The 25,796-nt window shown below is 44.3% G+C and overlaps 12 protein-coding genes across 12 annotated transcripts; 6 read left to right on the top strand and 6 right to left on the bottom strand.

The window, feature by feature from the left end:
* Window positions 1–618: 618 nt before the first annotated feature.
* Window positions 619–2,184, bottom strand: I203_108275 (uncharacterized protein; the record flags this gene model as incomplete). The annotated part of the gene is made up of 6 exons (XM_019148446.1): window positions 619–768; window positions 861–966; window positions 1,133–1,422; window positions 1,606–1,792; window positions 1,902–1,954; window positions 2,056–2,184. 6 exons carry the CDS (start codon window positions 2,182–2,184, stop codon window positions 619–621), a joined length of 915 nt encoding a protein of 304 aa, XP_019002029.1.
* A 409-nt stretch (window positions 2,185–2,593) lies between these two features.
* I203_108274 (uncharacterized protein) lies at window positions 2,594–3,801 on the top strand (the record flags this gene model as incomplete). The annotated part of the gene is made up of 2 exons (XM_019148445.1): window positions 2,594–3,257; window positions 3,341–3,801. 2 exons carry the CDS (start codon window positions 2,594–2,596, stop codon window positions 3,799–3,801), a joined length of 1,125 nt encoding a protein of 374 aa, XP_019002028.1.
* A 273-nt stretch (window positions 3,802–4,074) lies between these two features.
* I203_108273 (uncharacterized protein) lies at window positions 4,075–6,286 on the bottom strand (the record flags this gene model as incomplete). The annotated part of the gene is made up of 13 exons (XM_019148444.2): window positions 4,075–4,182; window positions 4,238–4,303; window positions 4,391–4,463; window positions 4,523–4,534; window positions 4,609–4,931; window positions 4,989–5,114; window positions 5,201–5,310; window positions 5,400–5,485; window positions 5,550–5,633; window positions 5,700–5,839; window positions 5,930–5,943; window positions 6,012–6,024; window positions 6,092–6,286. 13 exons carry the CDS (start codon window positions 6,284–6,286, stop codon window positions 4,075–4,077), a joined length of 1,350 nt encoding a protein of 449 aa, XP_019002027.2.
* Window positions 6,287–6,525: 239 nt separating this feature from the next.
* On the top strand, window positions 6,526–8,387 carry I203_108272 (uncharacterized protein; the record flags this gene model as incomplete). Its single annotated transcript, XM_019148443.1, has 4 exons — window positions 6,526–6,697; window positions 6,782–7,116; window positions 7,215–8,177; window positions 8,262–8,387. 4 exons carry the CDS (start codon window positions 6,526–6,528, stop codon window positions 8,385–8,387), a joined length of 1,596 nt encoding a protein of 531 aa, XP_019002026.1.
* Window positions 8,388–8,687: 300 nt separating this feature from the next.
* Window positions 8,688–9,114, bottom strand: I203_108271 (uncharacterized protein; the record flags this gene model as incomplete). Its single annotated transcript, XM_065518372.1, has 4 exons — window positions 8,688–8,727; window positions 8,797–8,844; window positions 8,906–9,024; window positions 9,097–9,114. The coding sequence occupies 4 exons, from the start codon at window positions 9,112–9,114 to the stop codon at window positions 8,688–8,690; spliced, it is 225 nt and encodes a 74-aa protein (XP_065372737.1).
* A 112-nt stretch (window positions 9,115–9,226) lies between these two features.
* Window positions 9,227–10,737, bottom strand: I203_108270 (uncharacterized protein; the record flags this gene model as incomplete). Its single annotated transcript, XM_019148442.2, has 9 exons — window positions 9,227–9,278; window positions 9,349–9,551; window positions 9,610–9,667; window positions 9,732–9,817; window positions 9,872–9,895; window positions 9,954–10,013; window positions 10,069–10,094; window positions 10,154–10,179; window positions 10,238–10,737. The coding sequence occupies 9 exons, from the start codon at window positions 10,735–10,737 to the stop codon at window positions 9,227–9,229; spliced, it is 1,035 nt and encodes a 344-aa protein (XP_019002025.2).
* A 378-nt stretch (window positions 10,738–11,115) lies between these two features.
* Window positions 11,116–13,846, top strand: I203_108269 (uncharacterized protein; the record flags this gene model as incomplete). Its single annotated transcript, XM_019148441.1, has 7 exons — window positions 11,116–11,226; window positions 11,313–12,348; window positions 12,399–12,571; window positions 12,630–13,116; window positions 13,182–13,478; window positions 13,540–13,657; window positions 13,726–13,846. 7 exons carry the CDS (start codon window positions 11,116–11,118, stop codon window positions 13,844–13,846), a joined length of 2,343 nt encoding a protein of 780 aa, XP_019002024.1.
* Window positions 13,847–14,227: 381 nt separating this feature from the next.
* I203_108268 (uncharacterized protein) lies at window positions 14,228–15,370 on the bottom strand (the record flags this gene model as incomplete). Its single annotated transcript, XM_019148440.1, has 2 exons — window positions 14,228–15,208; window positions 15,275–15,370. The coding sequence occupies 2 exons, from the start codon at window positions 15,368–15,370 to the stop codon at window positions 14,228–14,230; spliced, it is 1,077 nt and encodes a 358-aa protein (XP_019002023.1).
* Window positions 15,371–17,275: 1,905 nt separating this feature from the next.
* Window positions 17,276–19,624, top strand: I203_108267 (uncharacterized protein; the record flags this gene model as incomplete). Its single annotated transcript, XM_019148439.1, has 10 exons — window positions 17,276–17,488; window positions 17,553–17,716; window positions 17,794–17,807; window positions 17,860–17,967; window positions 18,021–18,132; window positions 18,200–18,596; window positions 18,671–18,813; window positions 18,873–18,924; window positions 18,981–19,028; window positions 19,082–19,624. The coding sequence occupies 10 exons, from the start codon at window positions 17,276–17,278 to the stop codon at window positions 19,622–19,624; spliced, it is 1,794 nt and encodes a 597-aa protein (XP_019002022.1).
* Window positions 19,625–19,774: 150 nt separating this feature from the next.
* Window positions 19,775–21,369, bottom strand: I203_108266 (mitochondrial 54S ribosomal protein uL4m; the record flags this gene model as incomplete). Its single annotated transcript, XM_019148438.2, has 6 exons — window positions 19,775–20,358; window positions 20,500–20,608; window positions 20,685–20,783; window positions 20,848–20,942; window positions 21,011–21,272; window positions 21,331–21,369. 6 exons carry the CDS (start codon window positions 21,367–21,369, stop codon window positions 19,775–19,777), a joined length of 1,188 nt encoding a protein of 395 aa, XP_019002021.2.
* Window positions 21,370–22,313: 944 nt separating this feature from the next.
* On the top strand, window positions 22,314–23,149 carry I203_108265 (uncharacterized protein; the record flags this gene model as incomplete). The annotated part of the gene is made up of 4 exons (XM_019148437.1): window positions 22,314–22,606; window positions 22,679–22,771; window positions 22,837–22,970; window positions 23,058–23,149. 4 exons carry the CDS (start codon window positions 22,314–22,316, stop codon window positions 23,147–23,149), a joined length of 612 nt encoding a protein of 203 aa, XP_019002020.1.
* Window positions 23,150–24,249: 1,100 nt separating this feature from the next.
* On the top strand, window positions 24,250–25,103 carry I203_108264 (40S ribosomal protein uS9; the record flags this gene model as incomplete). Its single annotated transcript, XM_019148436.1, has 4 exons — window positions 24,250–24,362; window positions 24,582–24,731; window positions 24,867–25,014; window positions 25,092–25,103. 4 exons carry the CDS (start codon window positions 24,250–24,252, stop codon window positions 25,101–25,103), a joined length of 423 nt encoding a protein of 140 aa, XP_019002019.1.
* Window positions 25,104–25,796: the final 693 nt, after the last annotated feature.

The raw sequence follows: 25,796 nt of genomic DNA, 5'->3' as shown, positions 1-25,796 counted from the left end.
TTATCTCTGTTTGCCCTCTGAATAATCTTTCTTACTCTGACTTATACACGATTTATATCATCTATCTGAAACTGTTACCAAGTTTGAAATCGAATGAAAGTGCTAAATACCAAATGTTCAATCTTTACCTCCATTTGCATCGTAGCCATTCATTTCGGTCTCATTTCAAGTTTGAGAGACAGAACATAGTGTGCTTATATTATCCAGTAATTATACTATCAAGAAATGACAATCTAGATGAACTCGAATTTCGATACATCTAGATGACCAGGCAATCTACTTTAAGCCTTCTCCGCCTTGCCTTTCAGTCAGTGATGATTTTGTGTCTCTTCTTTACCTCGCTTACGACTTTGATCTTTACTCTTTCTATGCTTCACCTTTTTCCTTGCCTTTCATCTTACACCTGTCATCTGAGAACCTCCACTTGTGTGGTGTCACATACCTGAACTCATGATTTGACTGATTGTAGAGACTATGGATCACCTACTCGCAACAACTCGTGATCGTAGCTTGCAAATGTACATCAACTCGTGCATGCATCTCCAGGCCATGAGTAGAGGAGACGGAAGTACATATACTAGAAATCCACCGTACTGATCTGACATGTACATACTAGCTTCACTGACAAGCAGCCTGCATAGCTTCGACGGCGGTCTTTAGCTTATCACCAGAGATCAAAACCAATCTACCGAACTGCTCTACACCAAACGCATCTTCGTCCCTTTTCGGAGCAGTCTTGAATGGGTAGGTGTGAACGTGAGTGGCAACCTGGAAAGGGACATCGAGGCAGTGGGAAAAGTCAGTCCAATCCATTTTGACCTGATAAGGACCAGGAGAAGAGAAATGACGGTTATACTCACATTGTCGATGAATTCCTCCTCTGGATGGTAGGCAAACGTTCCAGCTGTTAATGGCAGACCATTATTGGCATTTCCATTCCCAGACTTCTTCTTGTTCTTCTTTGAACTATCAGTGTCAAAAAGAAATTGGTATTAGCTGATAAACTTTCATCTGGACATTTCGTACACAGCGCTGGACCGTGCAGGTCTTCACCAGACAGATCCTTCCGTCATGGCACTTGAAAGCAATGGAGACGCACGTCCTCATCCAAAAAAAGAAACACTCAACTCACCTACTATCATTCATATCCAAACCCAAATTCTCCTCCCCACCTTCCAACCTGTACCCTCTACCCCATAGAAGGTAATCTGTGAAACCCTGATCTTGCAGCTCACTCAACAACATCCTGTACAGATGTGGGATGAGGGGGAGAGGGAGATTTAACATTCGTAGAGAGAATATGAGAGCGGGTTTGGAGGCTGCTGCTGGAGATGCTGATGGGTCGAGGAGGAGTCGGAGGGGAGAGATGGACGGAAGGGTTGAGAGAAGATAGTTGAGAAAGGGGGAGAAAGCGGGGTTGTTCTGAAATTGAGGAGAAGACTGTTAGCTTGGCTTATTCATTCATTGAGCGATGAGGCATATATCATTAGAATTCTCGTTTCTCCGTATGGGATATATCCCAGTATATGGATATTTTCCCATGAAAGACCAATCTCCCAGATTTTCAATACCCAACACCAAATAGTATGAGACATAATCACCCACCCTATTCTCCAAAATATCCACCACCCCCACCAACCCCCACGGATCACTCTCCTCCCCATCCGTCTTGATGCTACTTCCTGCACCCAACCTGACTCCCTCGGAAAGTATAAGGTCCGCTAGCGGATGAACATCTATCAATTCGTCATCGTGAGAGAGCGTCTGTCGAAGTAGACGTTTTATGGCGATTCTAATTGAGTTCGGTTCAATCATGACCACATCAGTACGTGTCCAGTAGATTTTTGCATGTTCAATACCACGAACACAGCCAAAATTTCCATGAAGTCGACTTTACTCACTGGTCTACGTCTGGGTTGAAATTGTAAAAATCGAAATCTACGTTGATCATGGACTATACGAGAATGCATTGATAATCAGTATTGAAACCGTATACCCCTTAGGCATGGCCCGTCAATAGACACCGAGGTATGGCTTCAGTCTATCATAACTCACGACGTCACTGCCCGAATCTGATTCAGTGTCATCTTCATCGTCTCTAGTTGGGTTTTTCCTCTTGGTCGAAGTAGATGCAGAGGCTGTCGCTGCGGATACAGCTTCGAGTGTACGTTGTCGTCTTGGCATGGCGGTGGTGTTGGTTAATCTGGGATGAATGATCTGCCTTGAAGAGCATGAGTGATTTACATACCTGGGCTGAACCATCTTTCGCTCGGCCAAAACAAAAATTCTAAACGTGTGTCATCGCTCACACGTGGCTTTACGTAAATCCATCTGCAACACCGGTCAGTCACCCTACCTTTGGATCCGATGCAACGTGAAGCATGGGAGTTGGGTGGCAAAAAACAACACGCGACGATCGAGAGTATGACGAAATGTCGAGTGGGCAGAACATTGAACATCACTTTCTCGTCATGGGCAGCGAATTGGGTGTTTATTGACTTGAAAATGTAATCTCATCGCTCGGGTGTTTGTAACCATTGAGACCTCTCCTATCCAACTTACACTCGCTACCATCGCAGTCAATTGTCCGAACATGAAACGTTCATCCGATTCTACGATATCACCCAGATCATCCAAGCGACAAGCTAGTCTAGCTGCTTTCCTGAAACCGAAGAATGCACCTTCACCGATTAACACCAAGATACATATCTCAGAGGGTAATGGACAAGAAGATAAACCCATTGTACTAGATGACGGCGAAAAACCCGAACCTCTCAAATCGATTACTACCCTCGACAAAGGCAAGGGCAAAGCAGTCGATCTGCATCAGAATGGTACTGCTAAATCGACAGCGACAGACCTGGATCTGGATCCAGCTTGGCCCCCTCCTCAACACCCATACCACTCACCTCCGAATACAACATACAATCATCCCATCGTCATACCCCCTCCATCCCCTTCCCTCCAGCCGATGAGGTTCAACCTCAATCCTAAAATCATACACAATCCCACAACAGACCTTGATCTAGTCTATTACAAGTCGTTCATAGATAAATCATCAAGTAAAGAGTTGATGAGTTTCTTGCTGAATAACTTACCGTGGTATAGAGTAAAATACATGGTGCGAGGTATGAACATAAATACACCTAGGTATACGACGGTATTCGGTAAAGATTCGACGGATATACCTTGGTCGGGATACATGAAATGTAGACCTAGGGCTATACCAGAGGTATTGGAGAGGTTGATGAGGAAGGGTGAGTGGTGGCCCATCATTCTGAGGGATCAAATCTCAATGTCGTATCTTACATGGTTGAGATACTGACTGACCATTGAATAGTCGAGCAAGTCACATCCTCTCAATTCAATTTCTGTCTCGTCAACTATTATTCCTCAGGCAACGATTCAATCTCTTATCATTCAGATTCGGAATCCTTCCTGGGTCCTAATCCAACCATCGCCTCTCTGACACTGGGTCATCCTAGGGATTTCTTACTCAGACATATAAACCATAAGAATCATCCTCGTACAGGTAATTCAGTGGCGGTCGAAAAGTTTGTGTTAGAAGATGGTGATATGGTAGTGATGAAAGGTAAAACTCAACATGAATGGGAACATTCAATACCTAAGAGAAAATCAGCAAAAGGTAGAATCAATATAACGTTCAGAAAGGGGATAGTCAAATATGCAACTGAAAATTATTATAATTATAATGTAGGTAAAGGTAGTTTACATAGATGGGATAGAGAGAAAGGTGAGATGAAGGAGGTGGAAGTTTCAGATGGAGGTGTTAAGAGTTAGTATGAATAGCGATTGTATTGTCATCAAACGTAGATGTAATCGCAGAAGGATATTATCAGTATCACAATTCTAGCATGCATCTTTTGAACAACATTCTACCGCTGTAAGTTCCAAACACTTTGAACATTGTGACACTACAACATACCTAAGACAAGCAGAATTTATTGGGTCTATCATTGGAGAATTTAATCATTCCATGTCCGGTTTCACCTTTCTTCAATTACATTTTGATGATAGCTTCAGCATTCAATGTTCAATTTTCGGAGAGCCTGATCACACCACCGCCTCTTCCTTCATCTTCTCCACTTCCTGCTCCTCATAGCCAAGCTCCGTCAAGATCTCATCGGTATGTTGGCCCAAGTAAGGAGGAGGCCGATATAGCTTTGTCGTTCATCTGTCAGCTCCTTCACCGCTGGTTCCAGATCATATAGCTCACCTTGGGTTTTATGCCGTCGTACGAGGTGGCCGCAGCTGCCAATTTGATTTTACCCGCCCGAGGGTGCTATGATCACCACAAATTGATTCAGCTTGGCAGAGATGATAGCACAGCGTAATATGAGCACCACGGGGCGAGCTTGAGGATGCTCACCTCTATCTCTTCGACTACCTGCCTTGCTATTGATTGAGGATGAGCGAAAGTTTGAGCTATATTGTTGATCGGGCTGGACATCGTCCATCAGCTGCGCGATCCGATAATCTCCTCGGATCTCGTCCAACTCACGCAAAAGGAAAGCTGAGACATTTGGCATCCTGTATGGTCAGCTAATCAATGATCTGCTGTATAAATTCACACCGGTTTCGACTCACCCTTTTCCTTTAAACCTCTCACACCATTCTTCCGTTGTCCTTTCACTCAACGCCTGCTCAATCAGTCCCACGAGCTCATCTCGGTTCTCCACCCTGTTCGAGTTCTTCGCAAACCTCTCGTCATTTACCCAATCCATTCTGTCCAGCACCATAGGCGAACAGAGGATGGAGAATTGAATATCATTCCCCGCAGAAAGCATGATGAAGGAGTCTTTCGTGGGAAACACCTGATACGGGACGATCGAAGGATGGGATGTACCCCATCGGGTAGCTTCTTGGCCCGATATGAGGTAATTGGAACCTATATTGGCCAGAGAGGCGATCTAATAGCATAGGTTGTTCAGCATGGGAACAATAATCAGAAAATTCGAGGGACTGACCTGACTCTCGAACAAGCTGACTTCGACTCTGGACCCTACACCTGTCTTGCCCCTTTTCAACAAGGCAGCTAAGATACCCGACTGAGCATAATGTCCCGTCAAAATATCAGTCACTGCTACTCCGACCTATTGTCAAGGATACAGGTCAGTATGCCTTTATCTTCAGGTCACCGAAATATACCAAAGGTCAAAAGGAGATCTATTCAACCCACTTTGACAGGTTTACCACCTTTCTCACCCGTTATATGCATCAATCCAGCTTCAGCTTCTATCACTACGTCGTATCCTGGGAACTTCGCATAAGGTCCCGTTGACCCATATCCTATAGAACATCAAGATTAGATCATTCAGTCTCGTCATTACATCGATTTTAAGTTGGAATCAGCGATGTTAAAATGCGAAATGACATACCAGTAATTGAGCAGTACACTAATTTAGGATTTAAAGATTTAACCTGTCCATATGCCAATCCGAATTTCTCCAATTTACCCGGTACACTGATCTATATCAGCTCGACGTACATACATTTCCGCGATGGGGTTTAGGTGAGCCAGAGCATACTAATTCTCAACCAACACATCCGCATCTTTCACCAATTTCCGTATAATTTCTTTCCCTTTTTCAGACTTGAGATTGAGCGTTAACCTATAACCCAAGATGAAAACAGAATCAGAAAGTGCATCTTATGTTCACGTATTCGCTTTCACTTACGATCTCTTATTCCGATTAGCTTGGAGAAAATAGGCTGATTCAGGAGGTAGGTCGGGTCTGGGGTAAGTCCCTTCCTGAGGGAATGAAGCTGAAGGTGGAAGCCATGATCGTGTGTCATCCCCATGTTTGGGCGTCTCAATCTGATATGAAGTAATTGAGATCAGTCATTTACATAAATGGCTACAGTCATGGAAAGCCCTTGAGTAGTAAGATGCGAGAATATAACACACCTTTATTACATCGGCTATCATATGGAAGTACAGGCTCAGTATAAATCAAGATTCCACCCTTATAACCGGGATCTTGACTCACCTCCTAGATCCGACTACTTGACGGTATGGAGCGTGTCAGTGCTAATGATATATGAGAGGAAATGTGGAACGGTCCCTCACCAGCATCATAGTAGCCAATGGACCAGCTAACACCCTAGTAAGGTCCACAACCTTTATACCAGCTAACGGACGATCATCAACATTGGTGGAAGGGGATGAATACGAGCGATACGGGATTCGATGGAGTGATGAGGCTGGAATGAAAGAATCTGCCCGAAGCAGGCTCCTTGCTGGATTTATTGGCCTACAGATCATGATGATTGCTGTGGTTGTAGACTACGAACGAGCAGTATCAGCTCCAGTTGTTTTCATCTTGATCTTGTTCTTGTTTCTTGTTCTTCGGATCTCTCGAGCCGGTTATCAACTCGGATAAATACCCCAAGATAGTTTATCCGATATCACCAAATTCACTTGGTGAATATCATCCACGATCAACATTTTATTGTTGTCACTTCACCACGTATACTTGTGCAAAGCATGATGCGGTTCTCGATATGACACCTCATGGCCTATTCTCCAACTGGCCTCCTCCCTCGAAGGAGATCCTAAAAGAATGGCTAGACAGACAGAGTATCATCAGAGATGACAGCTTGAAGATCGTCGATATGGATGATGGTGATGGATGGAGATTGTTGTCCGGACGTGAGATGGATATAGGAGAGCTGAGTGAGTCCAGTTCACTGGCATAATCTTCGATTCCCGAGAATTTGGTATGAAAAACAAAGGTTCGATGAGCTGATCATGTCTTAGTATGTTCCATACCCAAAACATCCATCTTATCCCACCGCACCTCCTCACTTCCTCCTCTCCCACCTCTACCCTCGTCCAGCTCTTGTAATGAGGGGTCTATGAACTCGATCACGATTCTACACCTATCTCTACGTCTCTTACACGAGTATCGCCTAGGAGAGGGATCACCGTTCTATGGATACCTCCAATCGCTGCCTAGGGATATCATTGGATTACCGATCTTTTGGGATCTTCCAGAAATATGCGGAGAGGATGGGAAAGAAGCTAAGAAGTGGTTGAGGGGCACGGAGGCGGAGAGGGAGCTGAGAGTGAGAGAAGAGCAAGGACTGAGGCTGGTAAGCGCATCATCTATCTTTTCTTGTTGTCTCTTGAAAGATCCGACGTCGATCCACTATACCATCGGACATTCGCTGATGGTCAACATACCTCTTAGTCAGATCTCCAACTATTCTATTCGCATTACTCATCACATCTACCTCCTACCACTTCTCATCCCCAACCATCCCCAATCCAAGCATTCTATCACGCTTTCAGCCTCATTTCCACTCGGGCATTTATGATAGACCTATATCACCTTATCGCCCTCTGCCCCTTCGCAGATATCTTAAACCACCACCCTACCCTGCCCAACACCTCTCTATCGTCAGACGACTTTGTATGTCATCTTTGCGGATCGCTGAAAACCTGTCCAGAGCATGATATCACCAACTCACAGGGAATAGCTTATCGTCTACTTCACCTAATCCCTAGGGATATACAAAGGATAGAAGATGAACCGCAAGATACCATCGAATTGAGAGTTGAAAGACCGATAGTGAAGAAGGGAGAGGAGGTATGGAATTCGTATGGAGATGGATTGAGCGATGCGAAGTTGCTGGTCGAATGGGGATTTTTAGGTGAGGAATATACGGGAGATGGTCTGGTTTGGGATTTGGAGGACCTTCACTTAAAAGGAGAAGGGGAGTCTGAGGGATACTGGGAATTGTTTGATCAAGCTCTCAACAATTTCATCTATCAAGATTCTGCGGAGCACGAAGATGAGGAAGAAAGGATACTGTGTGGGAGGAATGAACAGCATCCGAGACTGTTGAACCTCGATCAATCAGGGAGGATCTCGATCAATATATTCAGTCTACTGTGGTTAAATCAGATACGATCGCGAAGAAAGGGACAAGAAAATCTCAAAGCTGAGGATCTGGAGCTACTCCTGCAAGCCATCAAGCAGATAGAATCGATTTGGAAGATATCGATCGATGAAGAATATACAGACTATGATACTCTTTTGATTGATGACTTGGTGGAAGTGATCCAGCAGCTTATAGACCTACTCAAGAAAAGGATAGGAAAGATGTATAGATGTGATTCGAGTGAAGATGCATTATTCAAAATGCGAGATGTAAGTCTAGACATTCTTCCCATCTCTTTGTGAATTGAATTTCAAGGGCAGCAACTGATAAACATCCATGATGATGAATATTAGGATCTTCCACAGAAAGATAGATACCAATATATGGCGATGACATTATCGATCAACGAAAGGGTTTTGATCAATTCGACTCTGAACAAATGGAATGACCTGCTCGATTTCATAGTTGCTTCATCATGATCCGAATATGGTTGATAAGTACTGGTAAGATCTCTATTAGAAGGTTAGGATGAGGGAAAAAGTGGCATATACCCAGCATCGGTCGTATATACAATTTGCATGACAACACATATTCGAGTTCATAATTTTCATATACAATCATATAAGATACAAAAATGTAAAGTCATTAATATCGTTAATCACAAAATGAGAAATATTCATCAAAACATATACCGCCTTTCCTTCATTGAACTGACTTCAAGCTCAACACGATTTTTGGCCATTTTTAGAACTTCTTCGTGGTTCCTTCATGCGACTCACTCAATCAGAGTTTCTATATCGGTGACCCCAATGATATGTACTGAGACATCCTGTCAGCTTATGGTTTATCCACCGCAGACAATGAAGCTGAGATTGCAAGAACACTCACCTGACATCTCTCTCACGGGACATACCAGCTTCCGCAGCCATATTGAGACTAATCGTCCAGTGTCAGCTGCGTCTCAGGCTTTATGGCCAACGGGTAATTGGCAACTCACTATCCCATCGAAGAATATTGCGGACCACTAGCTTTGCCTTTGCCCTTACCTGCTCCACCATCTTCTGTTGGCCAAGGAGATCGACACCATACACAGGTAACGTCGTTACCTTTGGATCGCTGAAATTGGTCCGATACCGTCATTAGCTCTGTCTAATCCGTGAAGGCCTGCGGCACTGTCAAGATACTCACAGCCGTCATCGCCCACATCTGGAAACATTCGGTATGGAGCGCTATTCAAGTTGACCAATGTCAGCTATGTCTCCTTCAGAACGGGAGCAAACGAAAACTGACGTTTGCCACAACCAGTTAGAGTCTCATCTTACATCAATTTCTTCCCGTCGACATCCTCTTGCGTCATCTCCTCGTAACATCTACGCGACGACAAAACTTATCAGCTATGAACTCCTTTATTGCAACGAAAGGGATTTAGCAGACACGTACACTGGACAGTCTTCGCCAACAGCATCCATCTTCTTTCCATCCGAACCATCCTTGATCTCTTTGTCAATCGCCGTAACCACTTCTTCATCCTCGCCTCCTCTTCCTGTAGCGTGAAGATACGCTTTATGCACCTTAACATTGACCGTGACTGATCCGTTAGGTGTCGGAGGCGACGTATTGAAGACATGGTCTACTTCTTCAGGCTACAAACAAACAATGTCAGATCACGTGTGCAGTGTAAGGGTCGAAATCCCAACTTACGGTTAATGACATTTGGAACCAAATTGACGAGTCGTCCGGTACTTTCAGCACTTTGATACTGTTGATATACCAGGCATTAGTATATATATCGAGACACAAGAGAATGAGCACTTTATACTTACAAAACGAAGATAATATGTTTACAGGGCTTATTACCCTTGAGATTATCCGGGCAGTCACATCGAGGTATAGTACCAATGTTAACTGTCTGAACACCCGAGGTCAGCTGACGATCCATACAGATGCCAAAGTGTCAGCTCACATAGACGTTGCCAGTGGATCCGAGCTGTGTCATTCGAGTCAGGGCCGGTAATCTATACGAGGTATCTCTTGAAAATACATACCACTTTGAATTGCTCGTATTGGAAATTACCCTCGCCAACTCTTTCGCGTTCGATCATGAACTGACATCACTTATCAGCTCCCACTCTGCCAGCTGTCACTGAAACGATAGCCTACCATTCTTTGTGATATAGCTCTTTTATCTATATTTCGTATCAGCTCTCTTCAGATTCACTTCTCGCATATTGGAAAGCTGACTTACATCGATCAACAATATTCTTGGGACATCTGCGAAGAGATGTTTTGTTAGCTAAATTGGCAAGAGGCTATCATAGGATTCACTCACTTTTCTCTCAATCTTGCCATCCTAGCCTTCTTAGGATCAACAACTTTCTCCGTCTTCACTTTCTTCTCTTTAGCTTTGGCAGGTGATTTGGTTTTCTCCGCTTTCACTTTGAACTGGCTGGGTCCAGCTTCGACAACAGGTTGACTAGGACCCTCTTCCGCTTCCGGATTGGCAGGCTCAGTTTTGACGGTGGTGCTCGAGAAAGAACCTTTTCTCTTCCCACCTTCTTTCTTGGGTACAGGAGCTGAGAGATCTTCTTGGGTGGGTTTGACATCCACTTGATTCGATGTAGCAGCATCGGTAGCGTCTTGTTCGATCTTGACTGCTTTCCTTTTGGTCGAAATTGATGCAGCTGATTTGGGAGGTCGGCCCTTAGCTTTCTTTGCTGGAGGAGGCTTTGATTCTTCTTCCGCTTTATGGTGTTCATCCTCGGTGGGTTCGGACTTGATCGAGAGACGAGCCGATCGTCTTGGCGGTGGAGGCGGCATCGTGGAGGACATGTTGATCGATGCGAATCTGCATCTGGGGAAGAGATGGTGGTAGCTGCTTGGGCTGATGTTCTGATTGTCATGGAAGTGAAAAGGGATTGGGAAGAATGTGAGCAAGGAAGAAGCAAGGTGTATGTATGATTCAGAGGTGGTCAGTGCGTACGACCAGATCAAGTTGACGTCAACCAGAGTAACAACTTTTGTTCACCTCCACTTTGATTGCGCGTTGTTGCCTCCACTCTGCATGTCCACCACCCCTCCTTGGTCTGAGCGAATGGGTGGATGACTGCATGGCTGTATGCAGTATATTGCGCATCTACACCTGGAAACAAGCTGATTCATACTCTCACTACTTCCCTCCCTTAGTACACATGCCCGCTGTCCGTCACGATGAGTCGCCTGTCTCCAACCGCACCTTCCTTCCGGCCTAGCAATGACCCCTCTTCAGTTCAGATCAGGCAAGCTTACTTGGTAAGAGGAGGAAGAAGAGGTCATGACATGGTGAGTGTCCCAGACATCCTTGATGGGACCGTGCATTCAAATCTGAGGGTTGATCACTCCACTTTCATGCTGACTACCCAGATCAGCTCCCGCACCGATCAAGAGCCTCATTTCGAGGTGGTCAAGGACGATACAGCCATTCCCCTTATCATCGATCGGCCGTTGGGTCTTCAAGTATCAGCATTTCCAATTCTCAAGATGGGATAGCACCTGAACCGAAACATAAAGAATCAGAGATAATCGGTCACAGCGATGACGACAATCAACAAGCGGCTTCGAACATCAAAGCAGTCTTGAATAACGACGCTGACGAGGAAGAGGAAATCAAGAAGGAGAGTGATTTACCGACTAAATCACCTGTGCACCCGTATGTGGTGGGTTCTCCTGCTGCCGAGGGAGAAGAGGTCCTTTTGCACCACACCACACCTACTTTCCGACAAAGTCAAGAAGTAGATGACATACTCAAGTATGCCTTTCAAAGTCAATTTTCGAATGACTGGAGACATAGAGATATCTCTCGAATTCCCAATTCCAATCAGGAGAACATCTGGAAGAGTCAAAACAACCATCTTTTAATGAACAATCACTCTCAATCTGAGCGAATCACTTATGAAAGGTCAACCTTGGATACCCCTGCTCCTGCCCCTCGAGTCAAAAGAGAGAACTCAATCAGCTCGACTTCAAATGACGACTATGGCAGACACAAGCGCTTCTCATCGGAGCATATCCGACTAGACGGCTTGGGAGAAGGAAGATCAAGAAACGGATATGGTCGAACGCTGATGGGAGGACAAGAGTCCGGTCGAGGTGTGATTGGAAACACGTCTTTCGAAATTGATGAGGATGGAGATACTACTGTTGTAGTCAGCGAAGCAGGATGTGATATTCCGATGATTCGAGAACCATGGTCCACTCAAGCTCGAATACCTCAAGCAGATGAGGGAGGAGAGATCAAAGCTAATATTGGTCCTCATACCATATCCTTAAATCCCGATTTACCACCTTTGGCGATCGAGCATCCTGCAAGAGTTTGGAACTCGATGATTCATTCTCTAGAATCTCACCTTCAACCAGTCATAAAATGGGACTACGAGAAGATCTTGCCTCAACACCAGGGTCAAGGTTCGTAGCTCTCAACGTAGATATCGATATAGCTGACGGACTGCGTTTAGACACACTCTGGATGGCTCAGCTCACCCTGGTACTTCCCTCAACCCATCCGACTATCACTGGACATCCCTTGTTTCGAAGTTTACCTAAGAATCAATGGAAGAAGGAATACGTGGCGGCTGTGGAAGCGATAGGTGGGGTCAGGAAATGGGTTGGTGAGCCCAGGAAACTCAAGGTAAGATCGTGTTATTCGAATTCCCGATGAGTGTATGCTCATAAGATGATGGTAATAGGCCGACGCCCAAAACACCACTCTGGTCAGGTGCATCTCTGAAGATGCTCTGGCTTGGGTCCTGGCTCCCAATGGCATTCGAGAGGTCCAAGAGAGCGATAATGAAGATGAAGACAATGTCATTGCCAAACCAAATACTGGGACTTCCACCGTGAAATCTGGTCAGAGCGATTCTGGCAACCAATTTCAACATCTTCATCCTGAACTTCAAAGCATGGTGCTTCATGAGCCTTCTCAGTCTTGTGAAAAGGAACTTCAGCCTGATTCTGATGCACGAAGTTTCGAAATTCAAGTCGATGAACATGAACTTGAAGTGAACCCGAAGGCTCCTCCGGCGTTTGGACCTGCTCCCCACACTAAACATACAGGAAGAAGCAAGACGTCATTCCAACTCTTCTTGGATGCACTTCATCGAACACTCGGTCCTGGAGGCGTCGATATACCTAATCCCGCATCATTTTCATCTAATTGGGAATCATTTACCAATAGTAAGCTAGCTCCCATGAAAGCCAATAAGAAGGGAAGTTTAGGAACTAACGCCTCTCATGTGTAGAATTCGGTTGTACTCTAACGATTGGTTCGCCTGGAAATGTCAGGTTATATCAAGAACCGAGGACTCACACTTACGCCGAAGAAGCTCAAAATGCCGTGTGTCAAAAAGCATTGGACCTCAACGTCGTTGGGTTTATGGAATGGCTCAAGGAGAGCCTTTTACCTCCTGCATCACCAACCATCGACCCTATTGTTGAAGAGCAGCCTAAGGAGATTATCGTGAGACCTCAACCTGTTGAAGGTAATGTGGCTGTTCCGATGAAAGCTTATAAGCCTAAATGGCAAAGTGAATTAGCAGGTGAGTCGATATGTAGTATCGATTTTTCGTTCTCAAACTCATCGTGTTTGCTTGGCGATAGCGTTCTGCTCTGGAACGGGGATGCCGTCTCCAAGATATCATGAGCAAAGTATCATGTATGAAGGAATTCCCGAGGTCGTTAGCGAAGTGACAATCGGGCCTCAAACTTTCTCTGTCCCGTGAGTTACCCGAGATTTACCAGGTGTCAAAGATTGACGTGACTGAAAATTCGATATTTGTATTCTAGGAAGAATGGGAGATCGACCAAAGAAGTTCAAGAATACCTCGCTAGAAGAGTTCTGATGGATCGTTTTGGCTTCAAGCCTAGAGAGGAAGCACCTCTGGTAGTATCAACTTCTAAATTATGAGGCTATCATTCTTCTTAGCCTATGGGCGTATTTCATGTGTACTCGATGACCTAAGATATGCTTCGCTCTTCAAAGTATTATTCCCTTATCGTATGTATTTCAACTTCATTCATTTCCCCTCCGTTACATCCTATCCACATATCATATCCTTCTGTCATTCGTAACGTCCAATATTGTATATCGTGTAATGTCATTCATACCTATCATCATACAATATTAAGTTCCATGCATTACAATGTATATTACATACACATACATGAATTCCCCAAATTATCAATCATGATATATAACTACAACCTCGATTTCCTCTACGAGTTTCTTAACTACTTCTGATGTACAACAACATGCGATATAACCATACAAGAAGAGAGACAAATACTACTACACGCTACACAATTGATTCCGACATAGAGGACTGTCATAAGATATAGGAGAACTTTGTAGTCCCCCTGATCTATCCGACATGTATATATCTATAGTTCCTTCTTCTACATTCGACGTTCGTGAGGTGTCATCAGAGTTGGAAAGGAGGTTTATACGGAATGTTGACCAATCGATTGATTTACACCTGATCGTTACTGGAGCTGGCATTGGCATAGATACATCTTCAAGGAGGGTTTCCCGTCGAGGACCAGGACCAGAAAGAGTAGTGGAAGGTGAAGGAGAACCAAAGTTGATACCTAGACCTATACAGTCCGGACTAGCAGGGTAACTACCACTTCCGAACCTGGGTTGAGGATATCCTTCCCCTTCTACATCTTCGGATTGTGAAGGATGACTTTCCTGGATGTAGTGACGGTGATGAGGTAGATTTAAGATATCTGAAAAAGGCGTTATGATCAATTCTTCCAAGCTTGATTCTGATCCTACATCTGATATTGGTGATTCGAATACAGGTATACGATCGGAATGGAGGTGGGAACATGGGGAATGACCAAAAAATGATTCTGACGTATAATCATCATCATTATCTTCTTCCATATCCATATCAATTGGAGTCCGTGAATATGTAGAGAGATACAAATCGTCGATAGAATCTCGTAGACAGCTCGTAGGACGTAACATAGGTGAAGGTGGGCATTGCCACATATCCAGATCTATATCTATCCCAATGACGGATGGACGTCGGGTGGAAGGGAACGAAGACAGGATGTCTGAATATCCAAATGGATCTTCCTTCCCTTCACCTTCTGCTGAAGTTATACGAGACATTGAAATTGATTCGAGGCAGGGTACGTTGAGTAAACCCAAGCTGGATTGACTGCATTCTCCTTTGGTGGGATAAGGCAACGTCGGGATGGATAATTCAAATTCAGGTGAGAGTTCACTGATCTTGAGTGATCGCTTCCATATCGTCTTTGGCTATTGGTGTTGACCAACTGATATGTTAGCCAGGGATGGTAAGCTAGACGAGAAGATGTGACTCACCGCCGTGGAAAGGGTCAACAGGCCAATCTCGTCTTCGATTATCATTGGCGATTCCTGGTCTGAGTTTGGAGAGTTCAGATATATACCTAGGACCATGGTTGCAAGTGTCTATCAGGTTATGATACAGTGATGTGCCTTGTCTTTAGGGATCCTTCGATGTTGTAGTCAATCAGATTTACAGAGTGATGATAACAGTCATTGTGAAATCGTCATCCTCCTCCGGGTTATATATATACAAAGCCATTCGACCCCCAGGAGGACCGGACATGCTCCGACCAGTCGATCAGACGGCTGGAACAAGAAGATCCCAGTAATCATCGGTATGCATTACGCCCCTCCTTCCTTTAGACCTGTTCTGTTCCAGTTCCTTGGCAGGGCAAGGTAGGGGTAATAAGGTTACTAGTAAGGTGCGGTACAGCCAAATTAGGGCAAGTTTACTTGTACAGGTTACGGTAGATCACATAACGGTAGTGTGTATATCCACATGTCAGATCTCCCCCTTTTCCCTTGTTCTATGACAGGTTCTGGGGTAGATTTGGTAATTCAGGGGATAAAATAAGACGTTTAGCATACCACACTCGATAAAATTGCGTGAATGTTTTCCACGCCACATGGGAGTATGTACGTCTGTCTAAGTTTCCTGATAAGAAGATGCCAAGAATCAACCGTACCGTAGTGTGTGTTTCTACACCACTTATTCTTATCGCCCAGCGCGTTTTGCCACTGACATACGTACAGTTTATGGCATTACTGTATTTGTTTTTCTTCTTTTTACCTCATATGCACGATGACTTATGACGGCTCGATGACACTCTTCTTCAAGTAAAGAGGAAGAGAAAGAGGTCCTGTCCCGTACATTGGATTACTTTCGGACCCGAAATACTGTATTGTTAATCAAGAAAATAACGTGATAGGTACAGTGTGGAGAACAGAAAGAAGAGAAAACACTAGTCTAGAATTGGGATGTTTAGGCACCACACTCACCACTCCTTGCTTACTCTCTTGCTCTTCCCATAATTAAATCTAGCTCTTTACGCTACGGGATCAATATGATCGATCTACTCTCACCTACGTAATGGGAATATGATCGACGTGCCGGCTCTCACGAAATCTTGTAGCTACTCGTCGACAGCATCTGGATTGAGGTGGTATATCATGCCGAAGAAAACTCTTTCGCAACTTGAGAAGAATTAGTTCGGTTCCTCACATCTTTCTTTACTGGCTGTTCGCGGAACGTTTCAGCTATGTGAGCTTGAGAAAGGTGATCTGCTGATATCCCATACCGGAGGTATACCTTAGACTTGAATGAAACACTATCAAACATGTCAAATTAGACATATCATATCGCTTTTTGACAAATGGGATCTGAGGATCTGAGACACGTGATCGAAGGTGCGTCCTGCAAGTCAGGATCCATGTTAATGGGAACGTGATTGTGAACGTGATGAAATGAGTGGATCTCAGGTAAGAGATGTCATGGGAGGTTTTTCTCGGTGGTCACTTTTAGTATAAAGATGCACACTATGGTATGAAATCTGACATTCGTACCGACCGTAAACACAAAAGCGAATGGAGCTTGCAATGTTGAGCGATCGAAGTGAGACATTCAAAGTATCCCGAAGCTGCGGGGGCGATAACTCAGGTGTCGGATAGATGAGATTCCGTTCTATCGTCCATACCGTTGCTTTCTTCTCTCTGGAGGACATCTGGTCTGGAAAGACAAAAAAAACAAAAAGCATAGGTCGAGTCTCTCGCCGAGCCAGACCTGGGCACAAGTGACATAATGGGACTGATCTGGCATACACGTGGGACCCACGTTGCTGTCACCCGTTGCACAATCAACGTCATGATGCAGCCGTGCCTTGAAGGTGCCGCTGTGTTACCGGACTCGGCCATGTCCATCATGTCCATGTCATCGTCCCAAGACGTCAATCCTCAAATCTTTCATTGCCCAGTCCACATTCCTCGTATCTCACTAATAAAGAACATTGACAGTCAACCATGGACGAGATAACAGCCACTCCAACTCTGGACGACATAATATCAGCCACGTCCACATTGCTAGACATCATATCGACCTCCACCGCAGATAATTCTATAGGTATAGGATTCGATTATCCGAATGGGACCAGTCCATTCGACGTATTTGACAATTCAACCATATCGGATCCTGATATAGGTACGATATCAGACTCAGAGGGGAATTATGTTCTGGTATGTCACTTCCTCTCTTGGGTATGGTCCACTACACAAAGCTGATCGATCAGGAGATATGTAGAATACGTTCATTGGTCTATTGATTGTGCTGGTCGCTTCGGTGTTCAATGCTCTAGGGTTGAACATGACGAAATTGGATCATGTGAGACAACAGAATATACCGAAGAGGCAGAGGAAGAAGGAGTGGATGAGGATATTATGGCTGAGTGGAATGGGAATGTACATGTAAGCTTTTAAATTCACTCTGAAGATAATTCCTCAAAGCCATGTACCCGTTGTTGATCCGTTTGGATCCTTGATAGCGCATCACAAGTCTGTGAGTTATCTTAAGATGAAGTAGTAGTGACGTAGCTGATCATGATGATCAGTTGGCTCTCCACTGGCTTTGCGGTATCTGCGTCCAGATTGGGTAGCACCCTTGGGAAGCTCTTCGTTGGTGTTCAACTTCTTGTTTGCTTATTGGCTTGTTGGAACTCGTAAGCTATATCACATGAGTCTTCGGGATGGACATTAGCTGATTTATCCATAGCCGTCACACCCACTGATATACACGGTACTATCATCATCATCCTCGGTGTCATCTTGATTATCATATTCTCTAGTATAAATCATGGTTTAACCCAATCTCTGAATATAGAACGGTAAGCTCATTTACTATTACCATTTCATATTGGCTAAAAAGCCTAAACTGACTTTCGACGCAAATAGACTAAATTCATTATGGTCTCGAGCATCCTGGCTAGCTTATTTCCTATTCATTGTCCTCTTCACGGCATCTACATACCTCGTCTCTTCATTATTCGCTTCACTCCTAGCCTCAAGAGCTTCTTTTTCCCCTTTACCCTCACCAACTCTTGAACTTCCCACTTCTCGTCCCAAATCTACAAATGCAATCAAATCCTTCTTTAAGCGGATATCAAAAACTGTCAAGGGAATCGAGAACATCGCTGTCAGGAGATTAGAAGCTTTCTTTGCTAGAACCGATGATGCTAGATTAACTTGGTTGCAGGGTATGGGATGGGCTGTGACGGGTGGTAGTCTAGCGGGATTATGTTTGGTTTTTACCAAAGCTGCTGTAAAACTCTTTGGTTTACCTGGACATCCTGTAAGTTCTCAAATTTGCATTTCAGTCCTAGTTGTAATCTACATACGTAACTTTTCACTTATGTCTGTTCATAGCTCGTACACCCATCCGCCATCATCACCTTACTTCTGGTGATCATCACTGCTGTGTTGCAGATTGTGTGTCTGGATAGGGCACTTAAATGCGCAGATACCGTCGTGGTGGTACCTCTCTTCTACGCAGGGTACACTGTATTTGGGTAAGCCATTCTGAACCTTCTGCAGGGATAGCAGTAGCTTATACAGTCCCTATCGGCAGCTTCATCAATTCGTTGATATTTTACAATGAGACTGGACAATACGCTCGATGGGTGAGCTTGCATAGAACATTTTGTGCCTACGATAAGCTAACCAAGCTTTAAAACAGGTGTTGGTTGCCGTATTCATCTCCATCGCCGTCTTGATCTCAGGGGTGGTAAGTTCAGTCTCACCCTCAACCATGATCAAGCTAATCATTTTTTCATTTAGGTGTTACTATCCCTAAAATCATCCGCCAAAGCTGCTCCTGACCCATATACCGTTTCTGCCCAACCATCCAACTCGATGCGCCTGAGACCTCGAAATCACGCCAGGACACAATCGGGAGTGACGGATGCTGAATCTGGACCATCGTCTTCCAAGTACGAGGGAGATGATATTGACGCTCTGTCGGATGGTGTAGTAGAACCTAGAGATGTATTGTGGGAAGTGGGGAGCGTAAGTGATGCCTCGGATGACGAATTGAAGGAGAACGAAAAGGGGAAAGGAAAGGGTGTAGGTGGAATGAGAGGTGGAACAGGTGAAAGAAGGGGTTTGTTAGGTGATGAAGAGGAGGATATTCATGAGGGAGAACATGAAAGAGATAGGATACAAGGTGGTACAGCAGATGATCAAGATGATAGGAAAAGAGAAGACCCTTTCGTGGATGATGGAGATGGAGATGATGGATTTGGCGAATACGAAGGCGTAGAGCATGAAGATGTGCATGAGACGAAGTCTGGTGAAACTACTCCGAGGAAATCAAGTAGGTAGATCTTAGAGGATGTACTTTGTGTTACTTGATCGATGTTGATTTTGTTTTAGTATAACGTCAATGCATATTTGGGTTCTACTCGTCCTTGAACCTACGATGCCATTCATCTCAAAAAGAGTGCATCAATTTCTACTAAACTCTATCCTAGATTACACAATTACTCTTGATGGTTCTCCCTCATTCAATTGTTCCGGTACCAACTCCAACTCATCTTGTAGATCCTGTACACCCGAAATCGCATCGATAGCTGTACCCTCCATGACCAACCACTTGTATTTCAATACGTGATAGACTTGCAGTTCATCTGTTGAGATCAATTCTAATCCCGGTATATTCCTAATAGATTTATGGAAATTCCATAATCCTTCATCATGTAATTTCTCAGGTGAGTAAACGAATAAGATTGATAGATCTTTAGATGGTCCAAATTTATTGATCACTTGAATCTCTTCTTGGGTTTCTTGGGGGGTAGCAGATTCTTCAGAAGAAGAGGAAGAGATGATAGGTTCAAGATCGACTGGGTTTTCCGTCTTCACCACTTCGTTGGATAATGCTCTTGAAGCTTCGTTTGTCCCCTTCCATTCTCCTTCATTGAGATTGTCCACTACTCTCAATAAACCGGAGTTCAATTTGGACGATAAGGCGATTTTCAATCCTAGGTATCTGATCTTACGGGGTAGTTTCTGAGACCAATCTTTAGGGAAGATTGGATGGATAGGAGCACCTCCTCGTCCTGTGAATCACGCGAATGGCTCATCAGCATTTGCATATACAATATACCTTAATGTATCTTCTGATCGATGTCTCGTCATTTCATCGTCCCACCAGATGATGCGGCATGATGGCAACCAGAGCGATATGAGATATGACTCACGGGTACCACTACTTGCATCTCCCACTCTCGCTCTACCAGTACCCTTTTGAGGTCTCAATTTCCTTCCAGAGTAATTGACCGTCGATCTCGATTTGGTACTTTTCGTTCCCTACGCCGTCGTCAATCGGTCAGCTTCGTGTTCGAGTCCGATCATCACAGCACACGATGAGGAAGCTAGTACTTACAGATCTTAACAAGGAAAGGTACCATACGACACATCTATGTAAGATATCTCTCCTAATAGGTTGAGCGAATATATCCGGTGGGAGTGAAACGACGAGGCCCTATAACAACATCAACCGTTAGTATAGACCGTGGATATCATTTACCTGCATGGTAATGACTTACAGATTCAGATGGGAGGGTCGGGGTGGAAGAAGCTAAAGAAGAGATGGGTAAGAGGATGGGATCGAATTGAGAATTTGATCTAATCGATGATGATTCTACAGATATTACCATATTAGCTTGATTTTTCTAGTGGATCTTAGAATTAGGCCAAGGAGTGACATACCACTGCCATGACTCAAAAATCTATCAATACTCTCATCAGCCTCTTCTGATAATTCCTCAAAATTGATATTCGAAGGTAAATCCTCCTCCAGCTCCTCTCCTTCTGATGCTGCCTCAACATTCTCAGCGGGGTTCAATGGTTGAGCAGTTGTAGGTGGGACATTAGATGTAGTAGTGTAGAACCTGGGTAATCTGCTAGGTCCTGCTAAAACGGATCGGGAGAGGATCGTACGTGATATAGGTCGAGAGGAGGATCTCAAAGGCTATTCGAGATAAAGGAAGTGAGCTGAAGTCCTGATTCGTCCATCCGGGATAGCTTACCTGGGATAGAGATGGCATCAGTCGTGTAGCAGACTTCATGTTGGTCCAGGTGTGTCTGAAACAGGAGTGATTGACGTTATTATTTGGAGGAAAGACATTGAAAAACCCAACTTTTACCAAGTTGAAGGGACCAACAGGATCTGAATCTTGAGCTTCAGGTGGGAAAGCGGACATCTCCGCCGTGTCAACCGATCTCGTCCTCAGCACGCATAGCAGAAAACAAGACAAGACATGGATGGCAAATTAGATAGATCCTCTTGCCGCGTTGACTGATGTAAAGTACAGTAGGGGTCCAAGTACAATGCGACGTGCTGGTAATTTCGAATGCCATTCTGGTGAAAGACCCCTAAGATCCTCTGTCGGATGCAGTCGGTCTCCTCAGTGAGATGTGAAACCCCTCTTATTCAATTTCCAACGTGTTTACTGAATGTGGCGACTACGACTATCGGGTAAATCAAGACTTGACTCGACTTCAAGCCTTGTTTCGAATATGAATGAATGACAAGAAAGGGAAATGATAAACAATATGAATGACTTTGTTTGTATCTGCATTCAAAAACTTGCGACTAGACTAGTTCAGTCGGTTTGACAATACTGTTGTCGGAGACACACACATGTAAACTAGATGACAGAAAGATGTGGGTATCTTGGTCTCGAAAGATATATAAACCACTCTTAACTTCCGACAGACTCTTCTTCTTTTCCTTCTTCATTCACAAATTCATTTCGCTCGTTTTTTATATATCCATTCGCTTTACTGCCCAATTCACTATTGTTTGTATTGTTTTCGTTACTACAACTATTTCAAGTTCCAGCCTTTTGATAAAGCTTCTATAAACACTTTTATTTTTCTTTTGTAAAGAACCCACAAATCCAAATCAATTAAAGTCACTTCTTAAGCTTTAAAAGCTCATCACACTCATTCACATCAATTTTTCGATTATTTACAACAAAACAAACAAACAAACAACAAACAAGACAAAATGAGAACTACCATTACTTTTGCTCTTTACGCCATCTCCGCTTCTGCCATTCTCGTCTCTGCTGCTCCTGTCGTCCCTAACTCTGTTGGAGGTGTGGTAGTAGCAAGAGATGGTGGTTCGGCATATACCGGTGCAGGAGGATCTGCCGTCGGTGGATCCCTTGCTGAGAACAATTCTGCCCAACAAGGTGGATTGGCAGGTGGCGATGACGTCCTTGGAGTCGCTTCTGGTAATGCAGGAGATGGAGGTAAAGCCACTTCTGGTACTGCCTTGGGAGGTACCGGAGCTACTACGTGAGTCATTATTCAGCTATCCCTCTTTTCTTGAAGAATTAGTTAGCTGAAACGGCGATTTCATCTTGTTAGTGTCTCCTACGTTAATGGTCAGCCGGTCGTCAGCACCTCCAATGGAGGTAGTGCTTATTCAGGTGTAGGTGGAAATACCAATGGTGGTAACATGTAAGTATACGGCTCTCCTAGCTACATCAATGAGTAGATCGGCTGAAATATGTGATAAATGATAGTAACCAAAATAACAATGCTGGACCTTACACTCCATACTACTCCAATGGTAGATGGTACTACGACTACGATAACACCGCTGCTGCTGGTAACCTCGATGCGTTGAACATCGCAAGTGGAAATGCCGGTGATGGTGGTAGGTCTTCTTTTCCCCACCTCCAATCTATCTATCTATCGGGCAATGGTTGCACGTTGAGCTGACGATGGATGGATGGGTTTGTAGGTGACGCTTCTTCCGGTGCTGCTATTGGTGGATCAGCCTCTCCTGTTGGAGCTTACGGTTGGCCAGTAAATGGTCATACTAGATACTACTAAGTCACTCTTAGTCAAGAATCACTTATGGCCTAGTATCCTAGTTTTGTACCTTTACTTTACTTTTTTCTCCATCCTCTCGGAAGGATATTTTGTTTTATTTATTTATTTGTTTATTGGTTGTAAAATATACTTTTTTCATACGCTTTCAACAGCGTTTCGATCAATAACCTTCTTCTCATCCACATTCCTCCTTGTAGTATATACTGTATAAACCCTCTCTAACGGGGTTAGTAAGATTGGATCATCTCACTGGAACGGGAATGATCCACATCGTTTGGTATAGACCGAGGATCAATGGAATGGATGGGAAGAAGGGATATCCGTTGTGGTATATTTATTTTTATGGGCATGAATGATATATGAAAACACCAAATTAAGGTGCAACAAGATATGATTGATGAATCTGCGAGGTATGATGAACGTACATGATGATATGAATTCCAGTATCATGATATCCCGCGCAGCTCAAATTATCGCTTTTAAACTGAATCCATGGGCCATGTCATTTGGAAAAGGGTTTAGTGGTGATTTTTATGTGGATATTCGTGAAGCATGATGCTTGAATGATGTCTTGAACGGATAGAAGATGGGATCAGTAAGTACGAGTGACCTAGGCTTGATCGTGAAATCCCCAGACTCACTTCGTCAGATCTCATTGCGAGGCCGTGCATATCGGTGATAAAACCATAGTACATCGGCGTTAAAGCATTTGCCACAGCTGTTATTGTGGTGTCGTATCACCGCGGAGAAATGTGCCACTCTCACAGACTCATGCATTCATTCTGTTGCGTGCTTGCAGGTCACTCGCACTCGCTTTGCACCACGGCCTCGTTGCTGCATCCCATCCTGCCTAATTGAATTTCAAGGCTTTCGTCGAATTAGAGGTTTTTTCTTCTCTCCTACACAGCAAGATTGTGAGTAACATATACCTATATTTATACCCTTCAACATCAAAGAGGACGACTGCTGACTAGGCTTACCGCTTTTCCCCTGTCTCTCTCGCCCCTCCTCGGTATCTCGTCAACTCGATAAATTCTTCTGTTGGTTTCGCTAATTGCTTTGTTGTTGGGATAAAATTTGGATACAATCAATATAGAAAAATGTCAGCCGTTCAAACTTTCGGCAAGAAGAAGACTGCCACCGCCGTGGCTCACGTCACCCCCGGTCGAGGTCTCGTTAGATTGAACGGATCTCCTATCTCCCTCGTTGAGCCGTGAGTATGGATCTTAATCGAGGACTGTCATAGAATGGGAGGTGTGTCAGCAGGGATTGGCAGTGTGGAATGGAATGACCAAGGAATGGTTCTGGAATGATATCGGAGCGGATGATCCGGGACCGAAGCAAGGGGAATAATAGAATGTCAAGGAAGAGAAGGAATCACAGCAGGTGTGAAGATAGAAGAAATCATATGCTAATTCAATGTAAATCACAGTGTCGTCCTCCGATACAAGGTCTACGAACCTATCCTCGTTGTTGGTCCTGAGAAGCTCGCCAACCTCGATATCAGACTTAGAGTAAAAGGTGGTGGTCACGTATCTCAACTTTACGCTCTCCGACAAGCCATCGCCAAGGGTATCGTTGCGTGAGTGAACGTTCCGGCTCCGTCTAGATCAGGATCGGATGTAGAGAATGTCACAGCGACAATCTGTTTTCGTTGGATGTGTTTGAATGTTGGATCATAAAGATGACTGTGCTGACTGTTGCATACCACATACAGCTTCTACGCCAAGAACGAAGATGCCGCTTCTGCCCTCGAACTCAAAAAGACCCTCATCGCCTACGACCGAACCCTCCTCGTTGCTGATCCCCGAAGAATGGAACCCAAGAAGTTCGGTGGTCGTGGTGCCAGAGCAAGGCGACAAAAGGTGGGTTCATCCTCTATTCATTGGTTCTGGTTGGGTATAATCAGATCGTATGCTAACATCACTTTTCTGTCTTACAGTCTTACCGATAAGTCATTCGTCAATCATACATCTTTCCTGTCTCTGTATATGCGCCTACATGCAGTCATTCAAAAGTGGAGCAGTGGCTTTTGTGGGATATATATGGAAGGTGGGAAAGGTTTTCTTTGGTCGGTTGGTTTGTTTGGTGTGTGAGATGTATATCATGACAAAATATAGATGTTGGGTGTGTCAGACCAGTGGTATCCCCTTGTCCTCTGACTCGCTATATATTGGATAAGAAGACTGCTCGCGTTATCCACCTCGGTCTGGACGTTCTACTTGATGATTCGATACGCTGTTCATGCCTGTACCATGTTGACCATGTACGGTGTGAGCCACGTGGTGTTCGCGCACTGGCCCTGGAAAATCAAGTCACAAGTCATGTTTCGCGTTGAGTTGATTGTGTCTGATATTCATGTTTGGACGATAACATGATGAGCACCTGAAAGCATGTTCACTTCTTCTTGTAATTCTCACCCCCGTCTTCTCCTCGCACTATCATCGCACTCCCTCATAATCTCATCATTCCCATACCCCATAATATCAACCACAGACGGTCCATTTCCATTCACGCGCTCTCAAGTGTTTCGGAAAAACAATCAGCAAACAAACAAGAACCAACATTACTTTGCTTGACGACCAACCCCCTTCTTAGCTCCGTTCTACTCATCCGTCACACCACATATGCTTGTAGAGCATCACAG

Source organism: Kwoniella mangroviensis, chromosome 3 (assembly GCF_000507465.2).
Source record: "Kwoniella mangroviensis CBS 8507 chromosome 3, whole genome shotgun sequence".
Lineage (NCBI taxonomy): Eukaryota > Fungi > Basidiomycota > Tremellomycetes > Tremellales > Cryptococcaceae > Kwoniella > Kwoniella mangrovensis.
This window is presented reverse-complemented; position numbering and strand designations above follow the sequence as displayed.